The 11434-nt window shown below is 40.0% G+C and overlaps 1 protein-coding gene across 10 annotated transcripts in view; it reads right to left on the bottom strand.

Moving 5' to 3' along the window:
* The window catches only part of LOC100742957 (talin-1), a 50496-nt gene that overhangs the window by 14007 nt on the left and 25055 nt on the right, over positions 1-11434 (bottom strand). For 8 of the 10 annotated variants that reach the window (XM_024370906.2, XM_024370905.2, XM_024370907.2 and 5 more), the window contains 7 exons: positions 4774-4963; positions 3840-4241; positions 3181-3451; positions 2367-2870; positions 1887-1984; positions 972-1060; positions 8-223 (listed from right to left, as the gene is read on the bottom strand). In XM_024370906.2, coding sequence (XP_024226674.1) covers positions 8-223; positions 972-1060; positions 1887-1984; positions 2367-2870; positions 3181-3451; positions 3840-4241; positions 4774-4912 — 1719 coding nt within the window. In that variant the 5' untranslated portion in view covers positions 4913-4963. Of the gene's footprint in view, positions 1-7; positions 224-631; positions 655-971; positions 1061-1886; positions 1985-2366; positions 2871-3180; positions 3452-3839; positions 4242-4773; positions 4964-11434 lie in introns of those variants that run through there. The other 2 variants (XR_004462634.1, XM_033323488.1) reach the window with 2 other exon arrangements.

Genomic DNA, 11434 nt, shown 5'->3' with positions numbered 1-11434 from the left:
CGGCGTTCATCGCCGCGATCTGAGAGCCAACGTTCTGTTTGTGCGTATCGATCGTCTGTTCGATCCATTTCAACGAGGTCGGGTCGTTGCCCAGTTCTGGAAGCTGAGCCTTGCAGGACAGCTCCGTCTCCGCGATGTGGATCACCTCGTGACCAGCGGTGATAGTCGACAGTAAGGCACGTTGTGGTTCGGACAGGACGGATGTGACCTTGGTTTGTTGCACCTGGTTGCGATTAGACTTACATTAACTTAAGAATCGGTCGATGGATAAACGGACGGATGCGTGTTGTACCGACGTATCGTGATCGAGGTGATTTGAAGGCGCTCCGTCTTCTCAGTGAATCTTTCCACGCCTTCAAATTGCCCATTTAAATTGATTACTACTAAATAATCGTTCCTCAATGACGGGTGTACAAATAAAGAATGCATATGCCGAATAAAAATTCTTACGATACGGAATTCACCAATAGACTAGGTAAATTCCATCCAAGTACTTTTATATCTCGGTGAAGTTTAATATATTTTAGTCACGAAAATCAAACTCAATGAAATTAAGAATTGGAATGACGTAACAGAAATTTACTTAAATGCCAATGATATATAACAAAAAGTTTTATCATCGAGTACCTACTCTGTGTCCGCAATAGAAGGCGCCTAGCATGAAAACAAATTTAACCGTCAATTAGTTTTACGCAATTGTTTCGGTATGCAACGAAATTGTTTTATTATATTGATGTTGAACTTAAATATACCGTTGATATTCGCTGCGATCCATACAATAATGGTACTACTAACTAATGCCATAACAAAGCAGTTGAACAGCTCTCGCTCAAGCGAATGATCAGTGTTATTCTACAGAAAATTTATACAGAGAGATATGGACAAAAATAATCTCGAATATACTTTAATTTCGATCAGGAAACATTGAAAATTCAACGTGAGCAGGAGCTTATGCCTTTGATAAATCTTACCATCGGTGGAGCGTGAGCGATGTTCACCTGGCCGCTGACAGTCGTGTATTGAGCACCGCCCATGTGCCCGGTCCCATATGGTCGAGCCCCTACAAACCGTATCATGCAACTATCCGAATGATATTTACAGAGATCGATCCACGGGATCGATTGATCGTCCGATAGGGAAGCTTGAATACGCAAACAGATCTGCTCCATGAATTGCGAAGCAAGAGCATTTCTCACGAATAAGCGTCAAATATTTCGTTTAGTACATACAAAATAAAGGGTCCAAGATTTAAAAAAATGAAAATGCGACCTTTAAAAATTGTATAGGTATGTACAAAACAATTATACAAAAAGGAAATCATTCAAAGAGTAACGAATGACTAAATAAAAATAGAAAAATGTATAGATATATACAAAATTATTGTAAAAGACCGAGGAGGCAATCGTGCAAAGACCTCTAGAGCTTTCTGCATCTTTTCTCACCGCTTTGACAGTTTGGCAAGGACAGAGTTTAATCGAAGCCACGCGACATGTGTACATTTTTCGATAACTGGTTTATCTATTTATGTATAGAAAATAGCTGAATAAATAGTACGATAAAATTTGCTTCTTTACAACTTCCAAATAACCAACTGACTTTAAATAGAAATAATTTTCTTTCGAGCAAAAATCAGACACGTTTCTTAGGCCAACGCGCAAGGCACGATATATTATTTGGCATCGTATAAATCGTTGAATAACCACGCCAAAATACAGTGTCTTGTTTCTGATTCGTTGAAGATTATTTATGAAATCTTAATACATATTTTTCTTTCAGCTTCTTCGATGAAACGGAATTGCGTATTAATATTTTTTTAAGTTTAGGGATGATACAAGACACTGATTTCAAGGTTCACGAAATTAGAAAAAATTTCTGAAAATTCTTACCGTCTGCACCGGTTCTCATAACCGCAGGTATGGCAACTGACACAGCTTCCACGTTTCCTTTGCCGACGTTGCTCGTTTCGTGTTGCATGATCGTTGCTCTGTAAAAACATACCGCGTGTTTACTGGAAACAATACACATCCAACACACATAGTCAAGAAATTTACTTCATATTATATTTCTCTCTATTTTTCGCTTCCATATAACTTCTTTGCTTTTTGTTCAAAAACTCTTCCATAATATCACTTTGTCATCCACGATAACAAAAAGAAGAAACGACACAAAAAAGAAAGAAACTGCCGCGACTCTCTTCGCTACGAAAAATCATCGATATTCAATAAGCGATATTGGATAATCGAGATTGGCAAAGTGAGTCTTGAACTATCAGCTTCGATAATTCCCCTAATAAACAATCCATCGTCGTTTCGCTTAACGGAATTAGTACTTGTATTAAAAATTAATACGTATATTGTAATACTTACTTCAATGGCGATACACTATCTTCAACCATCGTTGAGCCTTCGTCTCCTTCGATACCAAAGTGATCTTTAGCTTTTTGCTTTTTAAGAATGATATCGATATAGCCAGAGATTAGCTGAAGTATCTGTTCCGCTTCTGTAGTCTGTACGCTGTAATATTGGTCAGAATAATCGCCAAAGTCGAGCGTAAACGTGTTCGGAGAGGCTCCCCAACGTCGGACGGTAGTCAACGGCCAGGTTTTTAAGATTTCTTTCGTTTTTTCATCGAGTCGCAAGACGGAGTCTTTGGTGACGCCGAGCAAACGAGGCACCAACTTGTTCTTTCCTTTCATTTTCTCCTTCACTAAGAAGAACGTGACGCCATAAGTACTCAAAGATCTTGCCGTTTTCGTATACAACACTTTGGCGTCCAGTTCTGAGAGACCGATGTGCTTCTTGTGCTCTGCAAAAATTTTCTTCTCGATACCCTTCACCTTCAAGTAGGACTGCGGTAAAAATTCCTTGAGGCTACGGGATCAGATTGAAAAATCTCGATTAGATATTATTTCGAAGGAACTCTTACAGAATTTTTGTAACCTTTTATTATTTCTTCAAGTATCGTCGTTCAAAGATTCAACAAAAAATGCTCAAAAATGTTGTCATTTATTTAAAGGAAGAAAAAGAAAAATTCATTTTCGCAATTTTGAATCTTTTCGCGTTGTTTACTGTACCGATGTTCTTATCCTTATTGCATCAGATTTCTCGTACAGTTATTGTTAAAAATATCGCAATAAGTGGAAACGGAAGAAATCGATATTTCTTATCTGAAAAAGCTTACTCGAGAAAGCCTGGCTTGTGCTTGTCCTCCTTGTGATCACCGAACTGGATCTGGCATTGTATTCCAGCGAAAATACAAGCTTTTTCCTGAGTAACCGGATGCGTGCCATCTAGAATTGCGTCTCTTGCTTGAACGTACAAAAGAGATAATTGCACCGGATCTCGACTGTCGATATTTTGATCTGAGAAGAAAAACTTTCTCCGCAGCAGCACCGTTTCCGACTCGTCTATCCCTTGCTCTCGTAAAGTCTTACTGGGATCTATCCAGTTTACTGGAAGAACAAAATGACATTTCATCGCGCCATGAAAATCTATGATTTGTACGCAGACGATTGATTGAAAATCTTTACCACAAAAAAAAAATATATATATAGATATATATCTTTAGCCTTAATTCTCCTTGCGTGAAGATTACATTTTTCACATGTACGAGAGGATCAAACTAAGGTCGCACGTCTATGTCACCACTAAAGTAGGATAAAAAAAGGTTCTACTATTAAAAAAGACGTCAACGTCTACGAACGCATTGGCAACAACGAAATACAACGCTAGTACAACACTTTCTTTCCACGCGTTTCTCCGCAAACATTAAATTGCTCGTTTCCGCAAGTTTAATAAATCCGAATTTTTATCGCGGCTAGATCAAGGCTCGCTGCTCACCTTCGTCGTCGGTTTTAAGCTTCTTCCTTAACTGATCCATCTTCGCGTCCCGCTCGCCTTTCTCCTCTTTTCTCCTCTTGAGCGTGAGGGTGCCGAAATTGCCCGGCTTCTGGTTCTCAGTCTCCTCGTCGGCCAACTCGCGCACCAACGAGTACTCATCGTGGTTCGTGATGCCTATCTTCGTACAAATTACTACCATGAGATTGGCGACGGGCTGACTGTCATCCACCAACAACGTCTTCAGCGTTCCATCCAACATGCGCACTCGAAGGGTCCGCAGTTTACGCCGGTACTCGAGAAGATCGCCGTTCCTCAGAATGTAATAATCGAGATTCCGGCCCGGCTCTAGCCAAACCCCCTTCTTCACATCCTCGTCGGCAAGGAATAATCCGTAGTCCTTGGCTGTCGATGCAAGAGGAAAACGCGCGGTCATTATCATCGTGCTACACGGTTATGCATGGAATTCTCCTGGACTCGTTAGCTTTTAGACGAGCTTTTTCCCTTCGTTATTGAGTTTTCCTTTGTTTCTATATAGAATAATAGTTGCTCGACTATTTGCTAGGGATTCCGGGAGGATTTTCGCGGGTTTGCGCCTCGAACTGGCTAATAGAGATTAAGAAGTTGGCGGTTTAGTGGGTTAGGTGTTTTATTTTTTTGGCAAAGTTAGAGAGCTGTAGGAGCAGTTTCTCGCGACAAGCGATCGAGACAGCGAAGTAGAATTGCAAGGGCTGTTTGTGGAAAAGACAGAATCTTCGACGCGATTAACTTGATAAAATCGTTTTTCTTAGTCAGCTATTTTGTCGTTAACGCTAACATCCATACGCAAAGAATATCGTCGAAAAAATAAAGAGGACAGAAGGGAAAAGATAAATGCAAATTCGTTTGTTCGTTAGTACAGCATCGTAGGATATTGCAGGTGCAAGTAGGAGCTTACGTTGGCCCATGTTACCCGCTTCAGCGAGTTTCTCTCTGATAATACGGCAAGCGTCGTAAATGGATGTGCTCGGGTCGAATTGCATCATCTTCGTGGCGTTTTTCTCCGGGATGGAGATACGCAAGGATAGGGTGGCCATTGCGGCTGCCTGGGATGATCTGTGTGCACGAAAACCACCGGAATCACACGACTGAAACACAAAAATAAAGTCGATTAGTTAGCATGATTTCTATAATCTGCATTTTTCTCTTTCTTTTGTTCAAATATATAAACGACGCAAGTCGTTCACTTGAAATAGACAAAATGCAATTTTTAGCTCTGTTGGAAACAGGTTCTTACATCTTCTTCTTATATCGGTTACAATTTCAACTCAATTGTAAAATGAAAAGAATTCGTCATTCTGTCGAGTTTTTGTAGTTCTAATGATGCAGTTAACGTTGAAAAGTAAAGTACATTGATCTGGTAGATGCACGTCTGTCGTGTTTGTTCGCAATTACTGGAGCTAGTATTAAACAAGAAACACGCAGCGCTTGATCGTCGAGCGACTCACGGTATTACGAAGAACATAAAGTACTACGGGAATATGCGATTTCTAGTTTACTGAATCAAGTGCAACAAGTTGCAAGAGGGCGAGCATTGTGCTTGCTCGCGGGTCACCGTTCTAACCATTCGCGTAATTGCACATTATCATAAAACAACGGATAGTTCTTGCTTGTTGTACGCGAATATATTCTCTCTCTCTCTCTCTCTCTCTCTCTCTCTCTCTCTTTCTCGTTAATTTCCCCTTTTTACACCGAAGAGTTCCAATGTAATAATCGCGAATGACGAGACTATGTGGATGTACAACTAGGTCGATTTACGAAGAGTAATTTAATCCTTCGCTTTATAATTGCTTCAAGAAATCGTTAAATTCTCTATTTCTGTTGGAAATGGAACAACTAAATATATAAAATTATGATAAAAATAAAATAACTCTTGACTGGGATATTACCGTTTAATTACCTACTTACATTCGACGATGTCAATCGATCGAAAGAGTATTCATATTTACGAGTATCGAAAAGTATCTTTTCCAGCTGATTGCTGAATAAGAAGAAGATAAGAAGAGAGAGAGAGAGAAATTTTCAAGCCCTGCGTTCCATCGTTTTGTATCGGTTTTCTGGGAAATCTAACGGAGCAACGGATTAAAAATGTCCCGCTATCGTATGAAAGAGGAAGCAACCGTGGGACTTCTGTCTATATATTGATCTACCGAGGTATGGTACATTTGCCATAGAATTTGCCACAGGGTGCAGTGTGGGATCCAGCACGGGCGTAGAACCCACCCCCACGTCACGGTATTCGGCTAATAAAAATAAATTGTCACCGGCTCCGGGCTAATTAAATCGATCCGAGGATACGAATCTTTCTCATCTACTCCCCATGGAGAGAAATACCACCCGCCATGCTCTGTTTGCATCAACAAATTACCAATAATCCCCGTACATTTGTCGAATAAATCACATTGATGAAACAGACTTCGATACTTTACACTCCTTGCCGAGAATCCTTTTAATCGTCCAATTTAATTGTCAGAAACGTTGAAATAAATAGATTAAAAAATGAGTAAAAGTTGGCTACATTTTATGCCTCGATATTTTAGTGGAAATTTCGTAATGTAAAATTCCATTTTGTCGAATATTGCATTCTTGACTGGAAGAAAATTTCTGTGCCTCTATGAAAAATATTTCACACGAGAATGAAAAGACCGTCGACAGCCTTGGTTATGTTAATTGGAAAGTTGATTAATTACGAAGTTCCGTTCATGATGAAATAGTTGGGCCCAAGAGGGAACAACGTAAGGCTACTTCGTGCAGACCGAGAACTCCACTAACAAAAACTAATAGATCTAGGAATTTAATAGCAAGAAGGGACATTCTGCGTATTCTGATATCATTTTATGGAAGAATAAAGATAAAGCTATCGATCTCCTACATTGATTCCGTCAACTTCCTAAGAAGAGGACATTTTTCTAAAAATCTTCCTAAAGTTAAAGAAAATCTCAAAGATTCGAAGCTTATAAAAGAAACGAGAAATTACGATATTCTGTTTAGAACTGTGAATCGAGAATGCATTGTCCGTAGACTATCACGACACACGGTACATTATCAGGATCTAAACGAGCAGAGGCCGCCAATTATAGGCTGTTTCGTTCGTTTACTCGACTCCTTTTTTTTATATCCGTCTCGATGGCAGAGCAGGGGGGTGGTCCATGCGCATAAATTCGTTGCAAGTACACCCTACGCCAATGTGAACTTCCACCCTTAGAGGTTGCCAGGCAACGCCGGTCTCTGACTGTGTCAAACTCAAGCACAACCACCCCAGACCATCCCTTCTTACGAGTCCATCCCGTCGACCCTCGCCCCCCTGTTCCTCTCTCTTTTCATTTTCTCTTCTCCATTTTCCTTACTTCACCGCTGTACATCGGCCTCTCTTGTTTACTCTTTTCCTCCTCGGTTACCGTATTTCTATCTTTACACCTATCACTGTACAACTTTTATACATTCTTCCTCTTTTCTTTCCCGTTTCGTTGTTTCTTTCCTCTTTCCCGTGAATCTAATTTTCCGTTCTTGCCGTCTTATTTCGTTTCTTTTTCTTTGCTTTCTTATTTGCTCCTTTGTTTCTTATCTTTATTTCTTCCTCTACCTTTTTCCTCGGTTTTAGTTAGATCGCCGACGTTATTGTCTCTCCGGTGTCTCGTTTTCTACTATTCTCGGCGCAGCGCTTTCTTTGTTATCTCTTTATCGGCTTTCAACGATGCTCTCGTTCCTTTTTCACTTTTTGATTCGTTTCTCTTTCATGCTTTATCTCCTCTTATTATCCTCGCTTTTCTGCTTGCTAGTTTCTTCTTTGTCGCTACTATTGCCGTTTTATTACCAACCCTTTTTGGCTCTACGTTTTTTCCAATTTCTATATTACTCTTTCGCATGCAAATCTCTCATCGGTATTTTTATTTCTCTAGCTCTTCCCTCTTCTCCCACTTTCATTCTGTCCTTATTTTTCTTCCATTTCGTTACATTATTTTCACATTCGTCCGTGTCACTATCTCGAACCTCTGCTTTCGTCCAATTTTATCGTTTTCGATTTTTACGCGCTTTCATATAGTTAGATACGATTAGTTTTAATGTAAGCAAAAGGAAGGACGTCGTGTTCAAATTCACGACAGCGGCTGCAATTAACATCAAAGTGGAAAACATTTCCAAGGAAATATTATAATTCTCAGCGCCTCTTTATTCAACGGTATCTCAGAACTTGGACCATGATCTTGTTTTATAGCTACTTCTCTAGTCCGTTAACCGTTGTAAATGGAATCAAATTATCGCCAGGGAATTCAACTCCGAGTTCGTGCTAAAAATCCACTAAAGAATGACTTTGAATAACTTGACGGATTTATACTAAAAAGAAAGGAACAACTAACTAAATTCAATAACGCAAAATCTACCGTAAGATCATTTTCCAGGTAAACTGGAGGATGAATTACCGAAGTTATTATGACTAAACGTAAATGAATAAACGTTGTTGAAGATCGTAAAAAGTATACGAAGTGGTAGTTGTTATAATTTAGAAGTGGGTGGTTAAAAATGATTCGAGCGATGAATAAACTGTCGGTACTACGCCAGCAACGAATCTGCTTTGATAATCGTGCAAGTTTGCACGAAACTTTGTCTCGGGTTCGCTTTAAAACAGCCACCCAATAATGTATGCAACGATACTGTACAATTGCTTGACTAATAATTTCGTTTAACGTTATCTTTAAACGAGTTCAGTCGTTCGGTAGTCATGAGAGCCGCAAGTAAGGATAAGGAAGATATTTCGCTGAATGTTTCTCAAATCGGTAAAAATTGGTCTCTGAATTATTTAAGAATCTCGTTCTTTTTCGATCGAACGTTTTTTGGCTCGAAAGGGAAGAGAGCTCGAACGATACATCTATGCGAAATAATCGAAATTTTGCAACAGATCTGATTCTGTCGTTTACAAAGTTACTCGCTCGACCGCGATACGTCACTTTCCAGTTTCCATGGAATGTATTTAGAGGAATGACCTCATTACCTGTAATTAGGTCAACCGTATGAGTGCAACTATGCAACGGCGATGCGCTCCAACGTCGTTCGAATCGTTCTTTGAACGTTTCGACCTTCGTATCAAAAGCTATTACGCGTGTTATTTTACGTATGTCTGAAGTTCTTTGTACATTAGATACAAAAAAGAATCCTCCGCGCTCTAAAAGTCCGTAATACAGTAATACATACATATATCACGCGAATATCTACTTTTGAAGCTTCCAAACTTTCTGCATATTGTGTTGCACACTTTTAACGTTGGTATATAACCCAAAAATTCTACCAAGCGAGCTTCAAGACTTTTAAGTAGACCGTGTGAAACGGTCACGGAACTACCCAAACGACCTTACGAATGAATATTTTACAGCCAGCTTGCAAAAAATTCCTCATAGGCTGAAACGCGTCGTTTCGTCGTTTAAGGAGTAGGTCAGTGGAATTTTTGTCCGTAACTGAACGAAAAAACTAGTGATTCATTAGAAATTAGCAAAGATTCCAATGCTACGTGCAATGACAATAATGAAAGCCCGATAAAATTGTAAGTCAATCGAATCACGAAACGAGTCCGTTAGCGCAGAACGCTTATAAGCTCGATATGGGTGGCAATAGGTATCGAGACTGACAACGATCAAGAGAGAAGGGAAAACAAGGAAAAAATAAATAGGAAGCAATACGATCCGCGTGTTAACCGAAAGTGGATCGATCGCAGTCTCTAAATTTAGACGTCAGTGTCTTTCCACGGTGATGACGCCTGACGGCAACTAATTGAGGGTCCGTCGATTGCTACGAGGTAACGAAGACACGATTATGCACGCTCTACAAGATTCGGTAATCAGGGGTTCGGTTCTCTTAATGGATCCTGGCATACGTGCCAATCACGTGGTACCCCGCTGTTGATACAACGAACATGAAAAATAATCTTTCGCTTAACTTCGCTTGTTTAAGCTCGACTTTTGTTCATTGACTTTATTCCAAACGACTAACAGAATACGTTCATATATTTCGGAACGACGATCAGTTAGTTAATCGATGAACGTGGACGACAGTAAGTTTGGATTTTCATGTAATTTTTCGATCGTTTACATGCTGTATTTTTGTATCGATGAGTTTAGAACATAAGTGAATTTGTTCGATAAACGCGGAATTACATAAATCTTTTGCGAATAGAATAGAGCGATGAGATCGAATAAGAATAAGATCGATAAGTATATATCGATCGGCACGATTAGATGGGAATTGCTACTAATTTCGGATGGATCAAAAACCAATATAGAGTCAACGTTCTCCCTCTGTTTAGCACTAACTAGCACGGGGAACTTCTGTGAAGTGCTCTTAACCGAACTCACTCGCCTCGCCTGTACGTGGTATTGGCTGGGATCCATGGGGGAGGGTTACAGCGATGTATAAGCCTTTGATTCCCATAGCTGGCATAACGATGTACATAATCTGCGAAACTTCGTTAATTTCTATCTCTATCGATACAAAAACACGACAATTTATTTCGTACAATTTATTTCCTGTATCCATCATCGATGGATTTGTTAATATTAACGTTCGATCACACGAAAAATCGAGTAAAACCTCTACCAAAATTCGTAGAATAATTTTCACAGTGAAAAGCTCTGAATTTATTAGGCGTCTATCAAAGCGAACCTCCAAGCACGTGAAAAGCAATATCGATGCGAAACCAAGGAACGAGGAACGATGTCGCGACACGAAGCGCAAAACCGAGTAACGGAAAGTGCAGTTCCGCCACCCGCGGAAGTTCGCGGAAGAAACAAGGAAGATTGTTTCGCTTTTCTCCTCGATCAAAAACCATCGAGATCGCGCAACCACTTACGGCCATTTACTTTCGATCGACACCGCGTTCTACTTGCAACGCTCTATTTTCGCCCATCTTCGAGCGTCGGAACCAAGCATCGTCAGCTTTTTTAACTCCATCGTCACTTCGTGAGCTTCGTCTTTTTCCAAAGCTATCCCACCCATTGCCACCCTCGTGTCACCTATCGAGCCACGTGGTTCGGACCATCCCCTTTTATCGCGTCCTCGGCACCCTTCGTCACGAACCAGCTCGTCGCAACGTTTCGTGACGCGACCAGAGGCACACCGACATCGAATCAATTTATGCAAGATTCTCGTTCAACTCCGAAATTGTTTCGGAAGCTTCTCGAGACGTTTGGAAAATTTCTGCAGCGATTTTGGCTGAACGTAGGAAAGATTTCTATATTTCAATTATCTGTCTGTAACTCGAAATTCACATACCGATATACTTTTAAAGTTTATTTTATTTCTTGCTGTATTTTATTAATAATGACGTTGTACTTCTACAAATAATCCATCAGCGCAATATCGAGACAATTTCATCTGGGCAAATATTGATTCCGCAACAATGTCCAATGGCATAGTTTTCCTTTGCACGTCCCGTCAGGAGTTGGTAAAGAACGACCTCGACCGTAACTACCAACTCTGTTACGAGCTGTTCGAATGACTTATTAACTTACACCCCGGGGAAAACCGACGCCCTATCGTTTCTTCTTTTTTTTTTTTTTTTTTTTTTTTTTTTT

The sequence above is a fragment of the Bombus impatiens genome, unplaced genomic scaffold, assembly GCF_000188095.3.
Source record: "Bombus impatiens unplaced genomic scaffold, BIMP_2.2 scf_1055, whole genome shotgun sequence".
NCBI lineage: Eukaryota > Metazoa > Arthropoda > Insecta > Hymenoptera > Apidae > Bombus > Bombus impatiens.
Note: the sequence above shows the minus strand (reverse complement) of the source record. Positions and strands in the feature narration are given on the sequence as shown.